The sequence below is a fragment of the Dermacentor albipictus genome, chromosome 7 (genome assembly GCF_038994185.2).
Source record: "Dermacentor albipictus isolate Rhodes 1998 colony chromosome 7, USDA_Dalb.pri_finalv2, whole genome shotgun sequence".
NCBI classification, from domain to species: Eukaryota; Metazoa; Arthropoda; class Arachnida; order Ixodida; family Ixodidae; genus Dermacentor; species Dermacentor albipictus.
Window position 1 is genome coordinate 102,114,389 of NC_091827.1, and position 23,765 is coordinate 102,138,153.

Consider the following 23,765-nt stretch of genomic DNA (forward strand, 5'->3'; position numbering starts at 1 on the left):
AGTTCCACCCAGGGGCATTGAAAAAAAATTTGTTGCTTTATAAAGTTTAGCATAAGTGGGAAATGTTCACTTCCATCAGGATTTTTTGCTGCACTACATTCTAAGGACGAAAAGCTGGAGAGCTTATCGCTAGTTTTGTAGAAGAGTATGATTTAAGTGAGATATTGTAATAAGTTACTTACTTGTGATTCAGAAGGCATGCAATGGAGGTTACAAGGACATTTTCTGTAGGCGGACCTTTAATTAGCATCGCAACCAGAGTCTCCCCAGAGACGGTTAGTAGCATAAAAGTACCAGCTGATAATGTAAGGTTCTGGGACTTGGTCATAAGGCTGTACACTTCTGTCTTGGTGAGGTGGTAGTTTGATGGTGCCTGTCCAATACCTATTTCACCTTCCGAGGCAGCTACTACAAACAGGTTAAAGGAACTCCTATGGGGGCCTCAATTTCCGTTGCCATGGCTAACTTGACTATGGAGAGCATCGAGGAGAGAGCTTTAAATACTTTTTTCCCGAAACCAAAAGTCTTCCTCAGGTACGTGGATGATTGTTTTTGCATCGTGAAGACGAGCCAAGTCGAAAACTTGCAGAAACACTTAAACTCCATAGACCCGGATATACAGTTCACATATGAGCGCGAACAGAACGGATCACTCCCATTCTTAGATGTACAAGTTACACGAAAAGACGGCATTCTAAAATTTTCAGTCTACCGAAAACCAACCCACACAGGCCGCTATCTTCATTTCCAATCCGACCATCCGGCAAACCACAAGGCGTCTGTTGTAAATTCTTTATTCAAACGAGCCGAAACGCATTCCTCATCGGAATCGGATCTAAAGAAAGAAAAGAGAACGGTTCTCAACGAACTTAAGAGGAATGGCTACACAGATGACTTCATTCGAAAGACAACCAGACAACAAAAAAGAAGAAGCAAAATGCGGGACCTTCAGCCGTTTACTTCTCCCCAACCCCAGAAGCGAGTGTCCATCCCGTACATCAGAGGTACCAGCGAAGCGCTCAGCCGAATATTAAAAAAAGAAGGCCTCAAAGTGGCGCACAAACCAATAAACACTTTCAATATCCTCCTCCCTAAACCAAAAGATCGTCCACCAAAAGAAAAAGCTCAAGGCGTCGTCTACAAAATCAGTTGTGCTGACTGTCCGGCGTCGTACATCGGGGAAACCAAAAATCTAAAAGAAAGGATCAGACAACACGAGAACGACGTCAGGACATTCAACCGTATTCGCAGCGCCGTCGCTGAACACTCTGAAGTCGCCGACCACAAAATTGCTTTCAAGGAAACTGAAATCCTTCAAACAGAAACGAACTGGCGAAAGAGACTACTACTGGAGTCATGGCACATTCAGAATACGAAGAATAACATAAACCGTGTGAAGGGCAACCTACCCTCGGTCTATGTCCATGGCCTTGGCGACATGACGAAAAGAAGAAAAGGACGCACAGCCAGATAGACTCCCGCTCGTTTCACCAACACAGAACGTCGGCGCGACCCTGTAACCTCCTCCCCCCCCCCCCCCCCGCGGCCCATCAAGGGCACCCTCGTGAGCACTCCACCCAGCACCGGTCATCGCAGCACCTTGGAAGCGGTCAACAACACAAACCCCCCTTTCCTTTTGTTCCCCCCCACCTTTCCGTCTGTGGAGTGTCTCCCCACCTCCCGTGTTCCCCCCCCCCCTCCTTTCTTCAAAAAAGACGCTTTAAAAGCGGCACACCGCCACCCCCCGAAGAACAACCCCCTGAAGAAGGAGCCGAATGGGCTCCGAAACGTCGGGCTAATAAAATTCAGTTATTTGGTTGGAGTCAGTCTCAAGTTCTAATTCGGAAATAGACAAGAAAGTTATCAGCTTATCAAACAGAATCACTGGTATAGAAACTGCTTCAACGGTCCTCTATTGCTACATATTGACAAGAGACTTGTCAACAATAACTGTTACCCTACCAGACGAGCCAACACAGTCGTCGTATTGTGTCGGAAAATAGTGTATTGCCGAAAGAAATTCGTTAGATTCCGATTTAGGTGTGCCTCAGGACACAGAGCACTTGAGCCTGATATTGAGATATTCGGTGATGTCATCCAGTTTGTTAATGAGTCCCGTAATATTCCTACCTGCGTCTCCGCAATAATTATACCAGAAAAGCGTTCAGTGTGTCAAATAGGAATTCAATTTATTTTCAAATGTTATTAACTGGACTCTTGATTTTTTGTTCTTTCCTTCCGCGGTCAAGTTGGACGCCAAAGTTGATTCCATCACCGGTTGGGTGGCGCTGGATGCCCGCGCTTGCGGGCTGTTCGTTCGTATTTCAGGCCTCATCTGACGTGAAGGGGCTTTGTAGCCCAACGGCTCTGAATTTGCTGAGCTGTGTCGCTGAGTGGGCAGAGTAGACTTAACTACAGTCGCCATGGAGAATGGCGCCACATTTGACAGCTCGCTTCTTGGTGGACTGGCTGGTGCGATGCTGCCCCCTGACGCGCCTCATCAGCTTAAGTTCTGCCGTGAAATGCCGACCATCTTTTGCGGACTTCCTTAATCGAGATATTTGACATTTCGGGTAATGCTCTATTTTTCCCTTTTACTGATGGTAATTTTCCTTTTATATGATCGTCAATGCGCCGGATTGTCGCCATCGCAGTTCGCACTGTGAGGTGTGTCAGCTCAATTATCCAAGGGGTGAGCTTGGACATCACATTTCGCACGAGTTGACCACGCCCACTCTGCCAGTCATGGCCATGTCTTTGACGCTGTAAACATCGTGTGAGGTTCGGAATGTATGGACTTACAACTATCTAAGAATGCCCTGTTTCGATGGTCTGTAGCAGAACGCTGGGTGCAAAGGTTGGTATCAGATGCTTAGGTGGGATTTCTTTATTGTTACGCCGGATGTTGATGTGCTGAACATTGGTTACGTTTTGTTCTTTACAGCCCTCCAGGAGTTCGGTTTCTGTCAAGTCAGTGACATCAGATTAAGATATTACTCCGCATGCGCTATTCATGGATTGATGCTGTGTAACACTGGTCGTAGTACCTCCAAATGCCACAAGAATGGTCTCCTGCCCGTACAAGTGTTTGTTACGAACTTCCAGCAGGAGGTTTCCGCTGGCCATTTTTGTGACCTAAAAGCCCGAGCCTAGGCTGTAAGTGAAAGGCTTGGCAACAACAAATTGACAATTTGTTCTGATAGGTTTTTCAGCTTTCTAGTTTTCTCAGCGTCTAATAGACGAAAGCGAGGAAGAGTGTCTATCGATCGGGTGAAAAAGTTCAAGAGTTCATCGGTGCATCCCCACTTTCGAGCATGAGGATTAAGCAAAGGAGAAAAGGATGCTATAATAAAATTAAATTATCAGGTTCTACGTGCCAAAACCATGATCTTATTATGAGGCACGCCATAATCGGGCATTACAGAAATTTGGACAACCTGAAGCTCCTTAACGTGCACCCAAACCTAAGCACACGAGTGTTTTCTCATTTCGCCCCCATTGACATACCGCCACCGTGGCCGGGATTCTTGCTTATGTGCCATCGATATCTCCGCCTTTTAACAGAGGTCCGTCTCCGCTTGACTCAACAAGTGGAACGGAGAGATTTGTCTGGTCAGTCTAACCAAACATTTTGGTTCGTTTACGAATTTAAAATCCTGTTCTAGAGCATCGTTGCATCGCGAGTTCATTTCTACTTTCCGTATTTTGTATGTCCTGCGCTGATACAACAAGCACGCTTCGTAATGTGCTGAGCCTGCTCGACTGCGTTTTTCAAATGTGAGCAATAAAGTTGCTGTAGGAGCACTGGATGAGTAAATGCGAAATAACGCACATGTGTAAGGAAAAAATGTCGCATTTATTTACATTTATTTGTGCGCGCTTGTTGCTCAAAGCGTTTGCAAAAAGTTCAAATGAATGTACTGAGCGATGCTGTAGCTCCTGCGAGAATGAAAGATGCAGCAGGTAGGCACTGTAGGAAGCTTACTTTCGGTATGATCGCACGCTATTTGCTGCCTTGGAAAACGTTTTCTGTTTGCTGCCCTGGAAAAGGCTATGAAAGGATTTACTCTCTAAATAATTGAGAGACAAAACATTACGATAAAATACATAAAAATATTGGAGATAATAAGCCTTGTGTTCAGGACATATTCAACATGAAACAATTTGAAATGCTAAGATTTTTATGCTGATATGCCTATAGACAAACCTGATGCTCTCTGTACTTGCGAGTTGCAGCACGCCGAAATAACACTTGATACTTTATTTTATATTGTACACGTACTTCGCCCTGCTAAGCTTCCTTTACGAAGCGTGGATGGGCGGAAGAAGCTTTCCAAGTCCGTGATTTTTAGGAAACCGTGCCTCAACACAAACGAAAGAGAAGGGTCCATTGTGGCTATGCACCTTCGCTTGCGGACAGCCCTCCTTGCACTACTCAGTTCGTGCCAAGGCTCCGATGGGGGCGCTGGTGACGAGTTTTTCCGCAGCGCCGCCTGGGCAGAGTCTGAGGTCTATGCGGCTAGGTTGGGTTGGGTTCCTTTACCTAATTGAACATAATCTAAACAGCTCTTAATTAGACGAATTTGGCCAAGATTTAGTTAGGTTCGGTTGTGCTGTGCCAGGTTAGGTTAGGTCCCCTAAGCTAAACCAACCCAACCTAATCCCGATTAGACAGATTAATGTATATATTGAGAGACATTAGAATGATATGCTGTGAAATAAGTTTCGCAGCATTATCACAGTAGGGTGTGCAGCACCACGCTCTGCATTATAAGTGTATACGCACGCGCATGTGTAGAAGGACGACTGGCCGGTGGCGGGCGCGTAATGTACCTTCATTTATACTTCAGGCGCGCGCTCCGCTGTTAGCATTTCATTCGCTGTAAATAATACGCGTTAGCGTAACGGGATGACAGGACGGACGAACGCACAAGCCAAATGATGTTTCGAACACCTAAATGCTGCAGCAATAAATTTAACCCTTTAACTGGCAAGATAAGAAAGGCTTGACCTAGAACATCTTTATTGCTTTTTTCTTCATTACATTGCTCAAGTAAACACCAGCTGAAATATCGAAGAGTTTCTGTAAAAACTAAGCGAGATGCAGTAGGTCATAAATATTCTTCATCAGTTCGTTGAAGATCGATGTATAGTCAAAAGCTGGTGCTTGATATTTGCTTTGACAAGGTCAATGCGTATTCTTGAAATGCACCTCTATGGGGATAAAAAATGACTGCTTGCATGAAAAAAATCGCAATGGCGAGAATGCGACCACCATGTGCGCTAAGAAGATAATGCCGAAGTCCTCCGGTTTCGTCATCAAAGCATCTGCTGCTCCTCACGATCGACAGTTTTTCTGAATGCCACTGTTGAGCAGGAACATAAACAGATGTAAATTGAAAGGCACAGACTGATATCTAATTTGTCTCATTTTTGCAGATATTTTTGTTAGGCCAACAATATTGTTGAGCTACCAGTTAAAGGGTCAACTTGCCCGCTTCAACGTCCCAAACTGTACACCGGGTTATGGGAGATCCCATAGTGGAAGGCTACTAATTATATTTGTCCACAGGGGCTTCTTTAAGGTGTACACATTGCACGGCACGAGCGTACTTGCATTCCGCCCCCACGGCCACCACCGCCAGGATAAAGCCTGCGACCCCGTGCTTAGCAGCGCAGGGCCATAGTGACCGATCTACCACGCCGCGCCGTTTAAGACTATGGCCCCTCCCGTGCGACAGAGGAGTATGCCTATCGCACATTGTGCTGCAGGCACTTCAGTGCGCAGATGTACCGAGCAGTCGCTCGTGCTTCCCTGCAAGCTTCTTCACTGGCTCGCAAGAGAGTCAATGCGCTTACTCGTTCACTGCGGCCTCGCCATTGGAAAACCCGTCCTCCAGCGTCTTCTGGAAGCTCTCCGGAAGCAGCCAGGATGCACCGGCGCCGGCTATGCAGAGGCCTGCCGACACCACGCTTGGCACCCACGGTTGCGTCGCTTCACCCTGTAGTCGAAGAAAGAAAAGCGCCGCACATTCGCACAAGAATGCTCTCCAAGCGCTAATGCAAGTTGGTCTATCAGTTAATTTGTAATAGAAAAGGTTACGTGGCAGCCTGCAAGGTGGAGGAGGAAGTACTAGAAAATAAATGAATGTTCAAGCCAACTGAATGCAGCACAGATATACGGACGGGTCCCTCTGAAAGCTATAGCCTTGGAGTTAAAAAAAGAAGACGTTGTCCGCGGAATATCACCACCACAGTGGTGCGGTCTTTTTACCAATTGAGATAACCAAGAGGCTACAAGATTGAATGCAAAGCCAAATTTGAGAACTTGAGGCTTGGGAATTTGTTTCGCGATATCTCTCTTGAACCCGCTGGCGTTTGCTTTACACAAAAAAATTGGAGGACGCTTAAGCTTCGCCTTCAAGAGTGGAACGCGATAGCGTTCCCGTCGACACGCCAAGAGGTGTAAGACAATGCGCTACGGCGCAGCGATCACCTACGAGGCGCCCCGCATCGGACTTTGCCCCCACCAATCACGCGGTTAGGGCCGAGCAACGCAGCGTTCGGCGCGGCAACGAAACGTGCGCCTGAGCAAGCGCAACGAACCAAAGAACTCGGTGTCTCGGAAGGAGAAACGATCTACGCCAGCCAAACGTCGTTATCGACACGGACAACCGGGCCGCGACGCGCCATGAAGGCCGACGCGATCATGGGGCTGACGCCTCGATGGAATCGTTCTCTATCTCGCTTGGGAGCACCACGCAGACGCATGACTCCTCGGAAGCAGCTCGGCACACATCGCAGGGTACGCTTTCCCATCAGACGCGCTACGCCGCAGCGATCACGTCAGAGGAACCCCGCATCGGACGCTGAACCTAGGAATTGCGCTGTGCGCGGAAAGAGGAGCTGCGTCGCCTGGACACGAGGATTTCAGTGACGCACGCTGGACGTTGGAAGGGGAGAGAGTGATAAAACTTATTAAATGCAAGGGTAGTGGGGCATCCTCGCACCGGTCCCCGCACGGCCCGAAGGAGAGAAGCGGGCGAGTGGCGCCCCACGTGTCGGGGCAGCGCCACACATTGCGAGAAGGGGTCTTCTGTGTTTGCCGCAAGATGGCTCTGCGTGTACGCAGAGCGAAGGAATGTCGCGGAAACTTACTTCGCTACTCGTGTAATTGCGACTTCTGGGGTGCTATTTTGTAGGAATTCTATTACTTTTTTTATGCGTTTTGCCGCCATCACTGAGCAGCCATTGGTCGAAAATGACCGGGCCGCGCCCATTTTGTCTGTCAATCACGCGACGTCAGGAACCCGCAAAAACTGTATTCGTCATCGTGACGTTGACGCACTCATTATGCGGAGCAAAAGGCACGGATATTTGGCACGGCCAGAGGCAGGGTCGTTTCCGAAGGCATAACAAAAATGGCCGCCCCTCTGATTGCTATGGCCGTGGCTCTTCGCCGTCGCCGACGTGAACACGGAGAGCCAGACGACGCGTTTGACATGCCGGATGACCATTTTCGACGGCATTTTCGACTCTCGAAGGGAACGGTGCGGTTGTTGTGCGAGGAACTGGCGGGGGAACTAGAAGCGGAGCGAGCGACGGGACTGTCGGTGGAGCGGAAGGTGTTGTGTGCGCTGCGCTTTTTTGCCACTGGGAGCTTCCAAGCGTCCGTTGGGAGCGAGGAGACGATTCGTGTGTCGCAGTCGACAGTGAGCGAGTGCGTGCGACGGGTGGCAGAGGCTGTTGTGAAGGCCGGGGCGCGCAACAAGTGGGTGCATTTTCCTAAGGCGGCCGAGGAAAAGGCAGCCGTAAAGGAAGGCTTTCTTCGCCGCGGTGCTATCTCCGGTGTCATAGGATGCGTCGACGGCAGCCTCGTAGCTATTGTCGCACCGAAGGGTGAGCGCAAGGCTGCGTTCATGTGCCGCAAGGGATACTACGCCCTCAACTGCATGTTCGTAAGTAAACCTCACGTTTTCTGGTGCCGATCCTTTTTGACAGTAATGTTGCTCATGTCATCGGGCACTTTCTCTGTTTACGTTTTACCAGATCTGCGATGCGGACATGAAAATCTTGGCCGTGGACCCTCTGCGACCGGGGTCGGACCACGACGCTTTTGTCTGGCGCACGACATGGTTGCGCCGGCGGTTTCAAGCGGGCCGCATCGTGAATCCCGGAGAATACCTCCTCGGTGAGGCGAAACACCTTTTTTGGCGCAGTCACGCTTCAGTAGCGCAGAACGCCGTGTCCGCTCCAACCCAAACTTTTAACCAAATTACAAGCACATAAGTCGGGAAAAAAAAAATGAATTCACCATTGTGACTGCCACCATTCTCAATGTTCGAAGTGTTAAGTTACAAGCACATTATGTGCTTGCAAGGAGCAGATGAAAGCAATACGTATTAGTGCTGCTACTACACCAAGTGCCTGCCAGAAGCAGAAGAAATGAACAAACATTAGTGCTGCTACTGCTACTACTGTCATTGATAGTACCAACAAGTGTTGATTTCTTATGCTTGTGGCAGGCACCGAGTAGTGCACTTGTAAATTTGTTAACCGTTTGTGTCGGGTATGGACATGCTCAACTCATGCTTTTACTTGGGATTCACTTCTGGAGCCTTCTGTAGATTTACTAAGTTTACAACTTGCCTCTCGTCAGAGGAGTACTCAATGTACTATTTCCATCTTCGTGCAGGTGACAGTGGCTACCCCTTGGAGCCGTGGCTCCTGACCCCAGTTCCTGGCCATCCTCCAGCGCAGACAGCCGAGGGGCAGTACAACACAGCACATGGCGCCATGCGTTCCGTAGTGGAGAGGTGCATTGGGCTCTTAAAGAGCCGTTTCCGCTGTCTTCAGCGATATCGCACCCTCCTCCACGAGCCGGAACGTGCAGCCAACATTGTCGCGGCATGTGCTGTGTTGCACAATCTTCGCCTGTCTGAGGGCAACATAGACTCGGGCGATGATGACAGCGATGACGACAGCAGCAGCAGCAGTAGTACTGAGCTCTGCGGTAATGACGACCCCATTCCGCAAGGTCTGCCCCGAAGCACAGGGTCGAGAATGAATTATTTGAAAGGCCGGGCCGTCCGTGACTCTGTGATTGGAATGTTTGGGACAACCCGTGCGCAGCACATACAGTACCTGAGAAGTGTTCGGCGGCAGCTGCGACGTCAACAGCAGCGTCAGCATCGCTAGGTGCATGCACACAGTTGTAGCATAACATGTGCCGAAAAATTGCATTGTGCATTTCATGCTGTGAAATTGTAGACAGATTTCCCATGCTAAGTTGTGGGTGATGTTTATGTAATGCAAAGCATTCATGACTGGTCAAGGAATGTAAAAGTTGTGTAGTGAACCGTTATGTAAGGCCTGCATTTATACTAAGTGAAACAGTATGTTTAGTGGCGACATATAAGATTGAAAGCAAGCTAAAAATAAGTGTATTTTCAAAGGGTCTGCCATGATTTGCATGTTGCTGCTGTCGTCACCTAGATGCCCTGCGTGCCATGCATGTAGCCTGCAGTTGTCATAATTATTTCTACTCGTATCGGTGAAGTTCTGTGTTCCCTTACGCGTTGATGGACAGAAACGCCTGTCTACTTGCTTTGTATTCGTCGCAGAGAAGCTCCCAAAAGCCAAAATGTACAGTGTACGTCACACCTTCCGCTCCATTGAACGTGCTGTTACACGTGCAACTTCTAGTTCCTGCGCCAGTTTGTCTCGCAACAACAGCAAAGTGCCTTTGTAGTGACGAAAATGCCGTCCACCTGGTCATCCGACATGTCAAATGCTGTGGCTCCTGTGAAGTGTGGCACGCATGAGCAGTTGATACATTTCAACAAAGTGCCCTCAATTGTAAATAACTGAACTCGGGGAATGGAATATTGCAGAGTGTGTAATTACATTTCCACAGTGCAAGCTAGCACTGCAAATACAGTAGCGCCATGCAAATAAAAGCACCAGAACACTGCACCTTTCCGTATTATTTCACCCTTCAACATACAGACATTTTTTTGGTAACACTTGTTTATGTACACATCACGTGCGACAGTCTCTACATTGAATAAGTGCGAGAACAGTGAGTACTGCAGCAGTAGAGACATATGCAACATATCACAGACAAGTTGCAATAAATATTGCATCACATTGTTCTTGCATCTGAAAGATTCACAGGTAACGGCAGGCAGCGTGTAAGGAAAGTGTTGTACGCTGCAGAAATAGCAACTGGCTTAAACTGCACCTGAAAAAGGTGCAGGTGCTTAAATCACGCATCGACAGAAGAATATCACTGCAAAATATGTAGGTACATCACTACGTGTGAAAGGAACATGCTGTCGTGGAGTTCCATACTGAAAAAGAAAGCCATGACATCTTGCTTTGATATTGAGTAAGAGAAACTGCATAAATATTGCACACGAGGGGTAAACGTACAATGTATCACAACCATGAAAGAACACTGAATCGCAACGAAACCTGGTAATGAAAAACAAGAAAAGGACGTCAAGCCCTGCATGTCACGGCAACGAATTATATAAACCATGGAAAAACACTGAACGACAACAAAACGTACTCATGAAAAAGAAGACAGTAGGCCCCCTATGTCACGACAAAAAAGAAATAACCATGAAATATCAGTGAATGGCAACGAAACGTTATAATGAAAAACAAGAAAAGAAGACATTAAGCCTTGTATGTCACTACAAAAAAAATATTGACCATGAAAGTACAGTAAATGGAAAAAAAATGTTATGACAACAAACACGAAAAGAAGACATTGCAGCCCTGCATGCCAAAAAAATGCAAGCATAATATGTACATAAATATGCAAAAAAATACACATTACAGATGAGGTGAAGGTGCATAGGCAAGGAATTTTCAGAGCTTTTTGCTGTGCATATTCAGAGGTTCCGTGTGACATTACATTAAGGCGCATTGATGACATAGGATTGAATTGTAGAACATTTGCAGTGTTGCTTCGTGCTTAACTTGACATGACAACAACTAGGCACCGCATAATTGCAATGCCGCAGTCAGATTAATGTACCATCGGGCTTGCTGGCACTTGTGCAGGTGAGCGTTATAGTGTGGGCGCTCTTAGTGCTGAAGTACAACTTCAAGCAAAAAAAATCATGCTGCAACGGCTATGCTACTTGTGGTTGCATGAAAGGGTGACTTGAGCAATTATTTCTTGCTAACTAGCAATATCCGGCCTTCATATCACCATTACTACAACAGCAAAATTTAAGCTAATAAAAAAATGGTATAAAATTCCTTGCCTATGCTACTTCTTATTTACATATGTGGGTCCTCAGAGGGGGGAGGGACTTGGCTGCCACCATGGGCCAGTGCAGCCAGCAGCAGCTGCAGGATACGCTGGTGTGTCTCCAGTGCGCGTCGTTCCACTGCCAGCCGCTGCTGCTGCACGTCGCGCATGCTGCCAGCCACCTCCCTCAGCTGTTGAAGTCCCTCCATGTGGACAGCATGCTGCTGCCGCAGGACTTCCATATGGACTGTATGCTGCTGGCGCAGGATGTCCATATGGGCCTCGTGGTGCTGTTAGCGAATAAGATGTGTAATTAGTTTAATTATATAAGCTCAGTGACAATGCCTTGGTGTGTTGCATTCATCTGCATTTGCAGGCTATTGTCACTGTATATTGAAACACTGATAATATCTTTCTGGTCCATCAAATTTGTGCAGTCCCATCCCATTAAGATGTCTTACATGGTTATACCTGCTTCCCTGAACCTAATGCCACTTCTTTCTTTTCGCCACATAATTGCGTAAATATTGACACATATTATTCCACGCAAATGTGTACAAGATATAATCAGAGCACTGTATGCATACATTATGCTTGTTTAACGATTAATTGTTGGAGAGGTCATATGCTCGTCAATTTCATATGCAGAAAAATATACGTCTGTGGCCTTACACATACCCGCTGGTTTTGCTCCAGCATTTGTCGGCGGAAGCGAGCCTCCTCCTGTGCCCTGGCTTCCGCCGACTGGCCCTGCCGAACATATTCGGCAGTAGCCATATGGACGGCGCCCTCAAGGTCTTGCTGCTTCGACTGCCTATGGGGGGGTGCTTGCGGCTCTCGTGGAGCTGGCTGGGGGGTCGGCTGGAAGGGTGGCTGCTGGAGGGTAGGCGGTTGCTCTTCATGCAAGACAAAAGCAAACGCTGCTCATCCACTGTTATCCGACCCACACAGCTTGATTGTCCTAACCAGTCACTTCGAAATGTCATTGCAGCTGCACAGCTACAATTATGATACACAAGGCAGTCGCATAGTTGGAGCAAAAGATGTCACAGAAAATTGCTGGTTACATTAACCTATAAGAAGCACAAGGAATCTCTATTACAACATCATGTCATTTGTAGGCTTGCATTTCTGCTCCATGAATAAGAGCTGAATGCTGGACACAAAGGTAGTAACAGCACAGTGGGCTACTTCATAGCAAGGTCATACAGCAACTGCAAACAATGCTACAACAAAAGCTGGGTCACTGACTTACGTGTAAGGCCACTTGGCCCAGCAACAGCTGCAGGACCCGACACCACAAACGTAGTTGTTGCTGCTGGTGCACTGCGGGAGGGCCCTGCAGCATCCTCCGAACTTGCGTCCTGCAGTCAGAGTAGTGTCGTTGCGAGCAGTATGTGCAATGCGCATCATTTACACAAGTTGCTGCTCAGAGTGCATAACCTATATTGTAACCAGCACAAAAAACGAAAAAAAAAATATGGCTGAAGAGATTTTGGAATGTTGTATTACAATGTAATGCTGAAAATGTGTTAGGCTACAGCAGCACAAACAACACTTTTTAAACCCAATGTACGCACCTCGCTATCGGCGAAGTACTGCGGCGGGGAAACAAGGAGGCCGCCTGTCCTCCCAAGGATGTCGAGGACGCGGCCGTCCACCCCACCCACTTTCCCGCCTCCAGTGGCCCTGCAAACACAACAACGACAACAACTACGTGAAACGACGTTACTGTCAGCATCATTAGAAAGCTCACCTCTTCTCGCTCGCGGCCCTGGCCGCTTCTTTCTTGGCCTTGTGAGCCATTTTGGCCCAGTGGTTTCGCCAACGGCTCGTTGTCTTAACCGCTGGGCCCTGACCGTTCAACACTGCCGCCACCGCCTCCCATAGCTCGTTCTTTCGAGCAGCAGTCATACGTGGCGAGAACTCCGTAGAAGCTCTCGCCAGGTATGGGTGCTGCTCGATGAACTGCACCAGAATATCCGTCTGTTCTTGTGACACTCTGGGCCCTTTCGCTGCCGCCATTGCCGATTTTCAAACTTGGGAATTTCAGCCGGCCCGCAACACAGTAAGAAATTTACAGTCAAACATTCTGTCTAAGCTAAGCGCCTGCATAAAGTGCTCACTACGAATTGATTATTTTTTGCCTTTTTATACCACTAATATAGAAAAGGTAAACAAGCTACTCACATTTACCGTTGTAGCAGCTTCTTTCACGGAGCGTAACCGTCAGCGCAGGGGCGCCAGGCCCAGAGTATTACTGTTGCTGCGATCACATTGACGAGGCTATTGTTCTGTCGTGGCGGTACTCTAATGAAGGGTGCTGAGTGGCTTGACAGTTCTCGATCCACTATGTTGCAAAGTTTGTCCTCGTGGGTTACGGTTAATTCTTGTTGGCCCTTCGTAAAGAAGAAATTATCACACGTCAGACATGATGCACCGAAAACCACACGACAACGTAAGCACTACACGAGCAATATTTACTCACCTCACTCTGCTGCATCTCACGGCTCCTGCAAGCAGCGCAGATTCTTCTCAGATGCAAGTGTACCGCTGTGGTCCGCAAATAGTTGCGCTGCGTTACCGACACGCTAGCGGCTGTCAGCTGTTGCAGGTAAACAAAGGCTGCCATTTTGCGTGAGCTCAACGGCATGGATTGGATGCACATCCGACTACTATGTGGCTACGGCTTCAAAAATAGAGCACTTGCGTTTGCATTTCTTTGGACTGCGGCAGCTTTTGCGTTGTAATGTAACAAAATGAATTTGCTTTGCGCAGCATGGAAGTCCGCTTTCATTAAGTGCTGTTTCACAAAACAAATTTGCTATACAGTCCCGGAAAAAGAGAAGAGAATACGAAAGAAACATCCGGCCAATGAAGGGAGCTTCTGATTGGACGATCCAAGAAACGTCGTGCCTACGTGTACACAATTTCCAAAATCGATGACGTCACGCGAAGAGGCATTGGCATGAAAAAAGGCATTCCTACAAAATAGCACCCCTGTAAGTTACAGGCTCATAATTACCGATATACACCGCAGTATAACTTTCTCCAGCACGTTTCTAAGGCAACACCGCATTCACTACAGGCGCCTTTATACCCCTTTGAAGCAGCGAACGCGTGGCTGAGTGGTAGCGTCACCGTCACACACTCCGGAGAGCCTGGTTCGATTCCCACCCAGACCATCTTGCAAGTTGTTTTTTATTGATGAAGTGCCTCCCGGGATTTATTGCTCACGACCAACGACGCCGACGACACCGGCTTTTCTGCGACACGAGCTCCTTAACGCTATCGCGTTAAAGGTTCCATCGTTCTGGCGGAATTGCTCTTGAGAAAGAGGAAAAGTCAAGCAAAATGTCAAGCGCAGCGCAGCCGTGCCGGTGCGTGTGACCGGAGCCTGATCTGTCGCGGGCAACCGGCGTGGCTGTTGCTGGCGCAAAACAAGTACAATCAGGAACGTATCCTTATCATAGCTGGGCAAGTTTTACAAGCAAGCTGTGAGCCTCTAGTTGGTCGGGATTTTTTCATCGGCTCCTGTCCATCTAAAGACATTAGCGCCACCTACTGGCCGGAGCCACACAGGCAGACCCCAAACGACAGCTGGAAAAGGGCCTTGGAGTTTCCGCGTAACAGAATTATATGTTTTTGTATATTCCATCCACAACCTCAAGCTACCATGTCCGCAGCTTGTGTTTTAGTCGTAATTTACAAATTTTATGACGAAATTTACTCTGGAATTCCAATAAGTTCAATAGGATACTTGCGCTTAGCGGAGGGCCTATAAGAATGAGCACGTATGCTGCACTTCCGCACTAATACGTGCGCGCGACGTGCAGTCGCGCGCTATATGAGCTAAAACACGGTACTCGGGTTCAAAAGGGCCCACGGCTGCACGGAGGCCGCCGACATCTGAACATTTGGATAACTGAACACCATTACAATCACTGGTTTTTACTGTGCCAATTTTTCGTTGGTCGGTGTCGCCGTGCACTCTTGGAGCCATTTTGAACAAGTGAACCCTGTTCTGAGCTCACACTACACGCGACTGTACATGTGCGCCCAAAGTGTCTCTCCTTGATGCGTGCGCGCTGTGCCCGTTGCATCTGCCGCACAGCGCAAGTGTCGCACCTAGCGGCCGCGCCCACTTAGACAGACCTCAAACGGCATCTGCAAAAGTGAGCGTGTCAGCTGACGTCAATAGACAGAATGCACCTGCAGGTGGCGGCGTGTGGATTCACGTCAATCGGCAAAACCCAATGGCAGATGGCGGGGGCCTTTTCAAGGAGAAGTAGCCTATAGCAACGGACATCAGTGTCGTTGCGGCTGCGATATGGGTGGGCCACGTATACGTAGGTCCGCAGAAGAGGAGCGTGAGTACGAACGACGGCAGAGGGAAAAAAATGGCAGTACGGCTCAAAGTCGAGGAATTTAGGGGCCCGCGCAAGTAACGACGTCTAACGTCACTTGGAGTGGTTGTTCTTGTCTAACGTGGGCAACAGCTTCGCTGTACATGCATTTTTACAGGGTAGAATGGAAGCCGATTTTTTTTCTTTTCATCAACTACTGAGGGGGGCGCATGAACCTAAAGCGAAAAATAAATTGCAGAACAACTAGCGAACATCGCTGGCTTGCACTGATGACGGCTGGCTTCCGTTGGTGACGGCTGGCTTCCATTAGTGACGGCTGGCTTCCTTTATATTGTCACGTAGTAGTGACGGTGAAGAAGGTAGCAAAACCACAGAAAAAGAAATTCAATAAGAGGGAACACTTGGTGAAAACTTGCAACAGGAAACACGTCACGCTGAGTGTTAATCCCATCCGTTAGTTGGCGCGAGCATCAGAAAAAAAAAGAATGTGAAATGAGCTTACAGAAAACGTTTTAGTTTTTTTTTCTTTCCCACCAGAACTAAAGCTTTTGCATATAAATTAACTTATACTTCGCAACTTATTTTCTTGCGTCACGTAGCAACAACCAAAGGCACGCCAGGCGCGACAGATGCGTGCGTCATTCGCCAGTCAGGCCGTCGAATCCAGTGAGGCCCGTTGCGCATGTAAAGTTCGCCTATTCGGCGACCCGTCTCGTTTGGATATAGCGTATTTGTTGGGCTCCCGCCGTATTCTTGCGTTCATTCTGCACTTCGACACGATACCCCTGCACTATTTGACTAGGGCAAGGTGAGAAATGTTTTGTTGGATAGTCTGCGACGCATTTCAAGCAATTTTAGCTTTTACGGCACGGAACCGAGACTTGCGACGCAGTTAGCTAAACACAGCTCGGCCGTCCTGGCGTAGTTAATTTCAGTTAATGACTCGTACTGGGAGATGTTTCCGACGCTTGCCATGAGCCCCAACATTATTATAACTTATTGAGGTAGTTTTTGGTCACGTTCGCCGCACCTGAGTTTGTGACGCAGTTAGCGAAAAAGCAGCTCGGCCATGTACCACGGTTAGTTTCGCGTATACTGAACCTTACTGGGACAAGTTCGTGACGCATTCTCTTCACTGAGTTGTAAAGGTCAGGCAAAACTATGCCTTTAATTGTGTTTACCTCCGTTCATAACGCTCACAAAAGATACTTGGCCTAAATGTCTTTGAACGATCGAGCATGGTCAGACATAACAATTACCCGAACAAATTCCGAAAATGCAAGCACTGTTCCACATCAAAGAAAAACAAAAACTTGTTCACATTTATTCCTGGCTAAGGACTCCGCATTAGAACTAATTAAATGATAATTGAGCAATACATTGTTAAGTGTGATACTTCGTTAGTATTTAGTCTGTGAAACTATCCGTAATTGAAAACTATAGTCTATAGAAAACGCAACAATTGGTTTTCTGTCAAGTTTGGCGCGCTTAAATCAGTACATTGCGGTATCAATTTCATCATTTCGAGAACGAGCCCCTGAGCTTTGTCGGCCTAATCCGAACCCTTCCAACACCATCATACACCAGCTGTGAATGTCATCGACCTCTGCGTAGCCGCTTACCAAGTCGTCGAAGAAGGGTGCCAGAGCCGAGCCTAGCCTGCCGAGCGTGTAGCAAAAGCCCATGGCGACTGAACGCACCACGGTGGGGTACGTCTCGCTCAGCTGGACACGCAGCACTGCGCCGTTCACTGACGTGCCCACCTTACCCAGCATGAGGAGGCCCAGCCGCAGCCACGAGTATTCTGCGAAGAATGCCACGCTACTTTCGCTAGACGGGTGCACCGCAGGCATGTATAGCAATAAACTCGAAAATGCCGCCTGTTGGCGCACCGAACGAAGGGGCAAATATGATGCAAAAAGGCAAAAAAGAAATAAGAGAGAAACTCACATAATTGTGTCACAATCGTCACGCATTATGCAACATCTGTCTGCAGTATTCCAGAAAATTCATCACATTTTGTCGACGGGGTTGCTCAGGAACCCAGTGGAGGCATACCTGACTTGCCCTGCACTTTGTGGATTAAGTTTACTTTTTATTTGTCTCTCCCTCTCCCTCTCTCTCTCTCTGTGTGTGTGTGTGTGTGTGTGTGTGTGTGTGTGTGTGTGTGTGTGTGTGTGTGTGTGTGTTTGTGTGAGCGAGCGCTTAGCCTGTTCTATCGCTAACGGTAAAGTGCCTGACCTTTACAATGAACTGACCTGTATACCGAAAGATATCGGAGCTCCGAAGTGCTTCGTTATAAAAGCTTTTCACTGTGGTGATGGCGCCAGTCTATATAATCGTGCTATGCTTAGGTGTTCTGCTGAACACACGTGACATGACTGCTTCTTAGTTTCAATTTCGCTATTCCGAATTGTGCTTAAAGGCAAATCACTTAAATACAACAAATACTGCAAGAAGCAGGGCTGACCAACGAAGGAGAGATAGATTGCTAAAGGGTGGAAGAACAAACTATTCGGATGAGGAAATACATATAACTACACCCTACAGCTGTTGAAGACGAAGAAATGCACTCCTCTAGTCTGTTAGGATAAAAAAGAATTTTCAAATATCTGTGTTCTAGAGATATGAGAGTGTTTTCTAATATTTTGTAGCAGTCTATTTGTGAAGATCTGCGGAGTGCCGAAGTAGATAAAGACTTTTCCGAAGCCGATATTGCATCCTTATGATGTGTCATTGCAAGAGCACTATTTGTCTTTCAGTGTGTCGCTGAGTCATTTCGCCGAGTCTAGCGTTGCGGCGAAATGTTGAGTTGAGAGTGTTTGCGTTATCTTACGGAGTGTAATGTTGCTGTTTATGAGGTCGCAGTAACGCTATACGGCAATCAAGGCAGAGAGCTGGGCTAGTTGGTGTGACAGTATGACATCACTCGCCTTGTCCAAAAAGGAAAAAAAGATTTACTTGCAAAATAGTTTGCCACATTTTGATTAGATTGTGCTTGTACTGTTTTAACCCAGTGTGCGCATGCACCACCGCAATGTATATATGTAGTACCTTCTCTCGCAGTAGAACCTCAGTTGATGTTTAGCGTTCGTCCTGTCGCTTCCTCCGCCTGTGTCTCTCCTATTTGCGCTAGTCTTTTGATTAATGCTATACGGCAAAGCGGTCATATCGCTATCTCTCAGATAAGTTTTATTTGCGGAGTTCTTGTTCGTTTTTCGCGCACATTGCGTTGAGTGTTCTTTCTCCATGACACTACTTTTCAACAGGATGACACCAGCTTGCCGAACGATGACAGCGCTTTTCCGAAGGCACCATGGTGTTGACACTACATTCATCGGGTTCGTAGGCGAAGCCACCTCGTACTCTGGCTGGATGTCGTAGTCGTCGTCTCACGGGTACCTGAAGCGCGTTGCATCTTATTCGTCGCCTTCTATAGGCTCCGGCCAGGGCGTCTGCGGCTACAGGTTGATGTAGACGCGAGTAATCGAACTTCGGACGATGAAGACTCCATCGCGCAGAGCGTTGCGTCACTCCTAGCAAGCGCCGTCCAGTGAATCGCCCGCCAGGCAGAGCCCGAATCGCAAGCCACGGCAACATACTCAAAGGAAGGGCAAATAAGCGAGCAGGCGGATTGCAGCTTAACGCTGGTGGAAGACAACTTTATGTTTTCCCGTAAGAGGCATTACTTTCGCTATTCCCTGCCACAAATAATATCTATGCGTATCTTGTGCAAGTGTGTTGGTTATTTGCTGTGAGACCTAAGCCCTTAGCAGCGGTAACCTTTAAATCTGGAATATTATAATTGAAACTATGGATACATGTTCCTTGTTGATCTATAGTAATTTGACAGTTCTTATAGCCTAATTTGCATCCCTCGATGTCAGCCAGATTCTTAGAAAGTGCAAAAATATTTTACAACAAGCAGCGACTACACTATAAACGAACTGTTTTCTTTAATGACAGAATGTGTGCAGACGTCTCACAATCATAAGTGGGCAAACTAAACCAAAGTCACTGAGACTCACTCGTAAAATATATATTTTTTTTCTAGGGCTCACTTGGCTTCACTCACCAAAATTACACTCAGCCGGGCTGACTTGGTCTTCGAGTCACCGAAACCTACGCAAACAGGCTCACTCAGTCTCACGAAAATTCTACTCACTCTGCAGGACTCACTCCGACTCAGACTCAGCGAAATTCAACCTAGCCAGGCTCACTCACTCAGACTCACCAAAATTACGCAGCCGGGTTCACTCAAACTCACTGAAATTCAACTCTGCCGGGCTCACTCGGTCCCAGCCTCACGAAAATCTGCGCAGCCAGGCACATTCGTAACTTACGAAACTTCTACGCAGCTGGGCTCACTCGAACAAAGACTCACCGAAATTCAGCTCAGACGGGCTCATTCTGACTGACGCTCACGGGTCGGTCTTTGTGAAGCGACTCACGAGCTCTAAGTATACCGCTAGCAACTACAAGATTTTTTAGTTCACGATACTAAATGTGAAGCGGGATCAAGGTGATTCCAACGAATCTGAGACAATGTATTCGCAAGGTGGTGTCCGTTCGATCTATTAAATTTGAGTAAAGACATGGGAAAAAAGAGCTTCCGTCTTTCGTGTGGAAGCCGTGTATCATGCATGGGGTGGGTACACGTTAGAAACCCCAGGTGGTCAAACTAATCTTGAGTGCCCCGTTACGACGTGACGCACATTCATATTATGTATTTGGCACGTAAAAGCTCGGAAATGTTTTTATATCAAAGTTTGATAATCTAAGATGATCAATTGTGTAGCCTAGTTCTTGTGAAGTGTACAGTGGTGAGCCGCCCTGTCTAGAGCGCGCCGACGGTGCTCTGCGGAGCAAGTCAGCGCCACCTAATGTTGCGCTCTGGGTTTGAGTTATGCGTCCCGCGCGCATGGGCGGCAGGAACAGAGGCATGCCTGCTGATCGTTTCCTTGTCCAGCCACCGCCTTGCGAGTTCGTTTCGTGCCGCCAGGGACGCGCTGCCTGCAATTGTGACGCTGTGACGGCGGCGAGGGCGTCGCCATGCTGCCGTGTTTCAAATTCTCAGATCTGTATGGATGCCAAAGGCGGTGTCACTTGTAGCTAGCTGATAACACATCGCGAAGACACGCCATCACACAATATGCCTGCAACGCATGGTGCGTGGTGGTAACGCTCAAACCCTATATATGCTGTATACGGACAAGACGAAAATAGACACCAAACAACCAAATAGGCCCAATTCTCGCACTCGTAGCCTGGTCTGCGCCTGCAAAGCGCGATCACCCGCTATCACTTGGACGTGCTTCAGAAACGCGCGACCACCCGATATTACTTGCACTTCCTTGCCTAGCCGCCCCGTGATTCGCGCGAAACGCGTTGGTTTTCCGGCCCCCGTTAAATATCATTCAGCGCGGCCCTGGCGGACTGAAGCGTAAGCGCTGAGGCCGAGAACCCACGAGCAGGCACCGCTTTATTTTGGCCGCGCATGCGCACGAGACGCATAGCTCAAACCCAGAGCGTAACGTTAGGTGGCGCTGACTTGCTGCGCAGAGCACCGTCGCCGCGCTCTAGACAAGGCTGCTCACCACTGTACTTCAACTACTAACCAATTTGTTTTTCCACTTGCGCTTTACAAGTCTTTCCTAGGGCACTTCTCAAACACCTGCGCTTTCAATTACTCAATTCGTATTGTTTCCGCAGATGAGCTCTTCGTACGAAAAATAATAAAATAAATATGTAAATGAAAGCGCTCGCTGTTAGTGCGAGCACCAACCGTCCCCTCTCTCGTACAGACAGACAGAAACACGCGCGCACAAAGTAAAACACAAGCTCGCACGCACACATACACGTACACCCATGAGCAAAAGTATACGGACCAGGGATGCCCGATAAAGCCGATTTTTTGCTCTGCCTGTGAATGCAACTTCAGTATGGGGGCTGAAGTCCGAACTTGGCGCTGTGACCTTTCCAGTGTGCTAGTGAATTTCAGCTCATGCATGTTAATTACAAAGCAATTTAGTTTTTTTGGCGACCCTGTGCTCCGTATACTTTAGCTCACGGGTGTACATTGTCAAACCCATACCACTTACCGTGCTACTATAGTTTGCAGCCGGCAACATTTGCTTTTTATTGTGTCATCAAATAATGTTGAACAAAAAGTACCTTTTTAATCTCATTCAACATACTCAAAGTTCATTTTTCTTCCCTTTGGAAAACAGTTTTGGAGCTCTTCGCTTTGTTTTCAGTGCACCATATGGCTCGCATACGTCGGAAAAATAGGCGGTACTTCCTCAGGCTCATTCAGAAAATATATTGTTTTCTTAGAGCGGAATGAGACTCAGATTAACCAAACATCTGCTGAGCTGGGCTCACACGGAGTCACTCACCAGAATTCAACTGAACCTGTCTTACTCAGACTCACTAGCTGATCTGAGTCTTATCATGTTTGCCGACTCATGCCCTCAATATGTGCACAGAAACTGAACATTTTAAAGAAACAAATAACTGTACTTGACGGCAAACAAAAAAAATTAATGTGCTTGCACTCCAGCCCCTAATGACAAGTGCTTCAATATGGTTGTATTTCTCTCGCCGTTTGTACTAAGTGCATGTTCGTAGGTTTAAAAATAGATAATTGCCATATTTTTGTACACACCTTGATATGTATATTCGCCCACTGTAGGTAACCAGGAATCATGTACTGAGACTCCGTGAGCTTTATTATCATTAACAGCCATGAGACCTGATTTTTCTACATAAGTGCGATATCCAGCTCCCCCCCCCTTCCCTCGACAGATATTACCAAGCTGTTGACTAGTGCTCTGGGTCTCTACTAACAAGACACTGTCGTTTGGATTCACTTTGCCTGGCAGTTACCATTACTACATGTTGTTTAGGCGAGTCATTAAGACATACTTTGGTGCGCTCTTATTTTAGTGCTCTTAAGTGTCCTCTTATATAGACATCAAATGAAGCGTCACAGAGCTCTGTATGTAGCCTGCTGTTCCCTTCAAAATTAGGCTTTGCCAGGAATACTTCATTTTCCCTCTATATTTCTTTTAGTAGCTATATATATATCGCCTTTATTCGCAACTTCGCTCAGGAACCACTTTGAAGGACAACAGAGCTGACCTATCCTACTCTTCTTTGCATTATAAGTTACGTGTATTTGCTTCATGCCCTCACTTATTATTACACGTACTATTTCCCGCTCCTATGAGTTCAGCCACTTACCGCGAGGCAAAAGCCAGAGGGCCACCATGACCAGCGCCGAAAAGCACATCGTGCCACAGATGGTGAACCGGCGACGGAAGTACTTGATGAGCACCACGTTTATCAGCTTCACCGGGTACTCGGATGATGCGCCGATGGCGAAGTTCACATACGGATTGCCACCCACGCCTGCCGTGGAGACTGTCATATGGTACCATACCAAGCTGGAAATTATCCTGCAAAGTCGGTCGGTATGTGCTGCGTACGTTCAAGCGGGATCGACAGCGGAACTTTAATTGAACAGCTTGTGGCAGGCTTTTCTCAATTTTTTCTTCTTTCTCCTTTTATTTTTTTACAGGGTAGCCAGCCGGTATTTATGCTGTCTAGCCTCCCTGTCTTTCCTCCCCTTTTGTCTCTCTCTCCGCAAATTGCCGACTTCTCCCATTTCGGCTAGATTACTTGAGGAGAATTGCACTTAGTTGCACCAAAAACAAGAAAGGGGCTGGCAGATGGAATGGCACACTGTGGTATAAACTTTTTTAAAACAGGGTTGAAGTGCCTCAGACAGGCTGGCCAACGTTTCGATAGGTGGACCTATCTTCGTCAAAGGCGGCCTCGTCATCCTCGGCGTGTTAGTTTTAAAGGGTTAGTGCAGTGACGTCACGTACGGGTGTTGTCGCTGGCGGCTGGTTTTAAAGAGAGAGATTACAAGAGGGAACAGGCGTTGTCGTCCGACGTCTGTGAGCCTCATTCTCAAGACGAAGGGACAAGAGCGTGAGAGTGGGCACGCGGGGAGGAAAGAAAAGAAATAGAAGCAGAAAAAAGGGGAAAAAAGGAAAAAAAAGCAGGGGGGAGCCAGGGCCGTACCAAGACACAACAAAGGGGGGGCGGGTGAAAGAAAAAGAAAG

General features: G+C 47.6%; 2 protein-coding genes and 1 long non-coding RNA gene across 4 annotated transcripts in view; 1 reads left to right on the plus strand and 2 right to left on the minus strand.

The window, feature by feature from the left end:
- LOC135917233 (organic cation transporter protein-like) overlaps positions 1-23,765 on the minus strand; it is a 104,257-nt gene that overhangs the window by 8,355 nt on the left and 72,137 nt on the right. For both annotated transcript variants that reach the window (XM_065450772.2, XM_065450771.2), the window contains 3 exons: positions 22,879-23,093; positions 17,256-17,437; positions 5,860-6,002 (listed from right to left, as the gene is read on the minus strand). In XM_065450772.2, coding sequence (XP_065306844.2) covers positions 5,860-6,002; positions 17,256-17,437; positions 22,879-23,093 — 540 coding nt within the window. The remainder of the gene's footprint in view (positions 1-5,859; positions 6,003-17,255; positions 17,438-22,878; positions 23,094-23,765) is intronic.
- LOC139047443 (putative nuclease HARBI1) lies at positions 7,392-9,198 on the plus strand. The gene is made up of 3 exons (XM_070521264.1): positions 7,392-7,958; positions 8,050-8,191; positions 8,696-9,198. The coding sequence occupies exons 1-3, from the start codon at positions 7,422-7,424 to the stop codon at positions 9,196-9,198; spliced, it is 1,182 nt and encodes a 393-aa protein (XP_070377365.1). The 5' UTR covers positions 7,392-7,421.
- On the minus strand, positions 12,583-13,865 carry LOC139047562 (uncharacterized). Its single transcript, XR_011507219.1, has 4 exons — positions 13,755-13,865; positions 13,457-13,665; positions 12,847-12,955; positions 12,583-12,630 (listed from the first exon to the last, which is right to left on the minus strand). It is a non-coding gene; the product is annotated as an uncharacterized lncRNA (long non-coding RNA).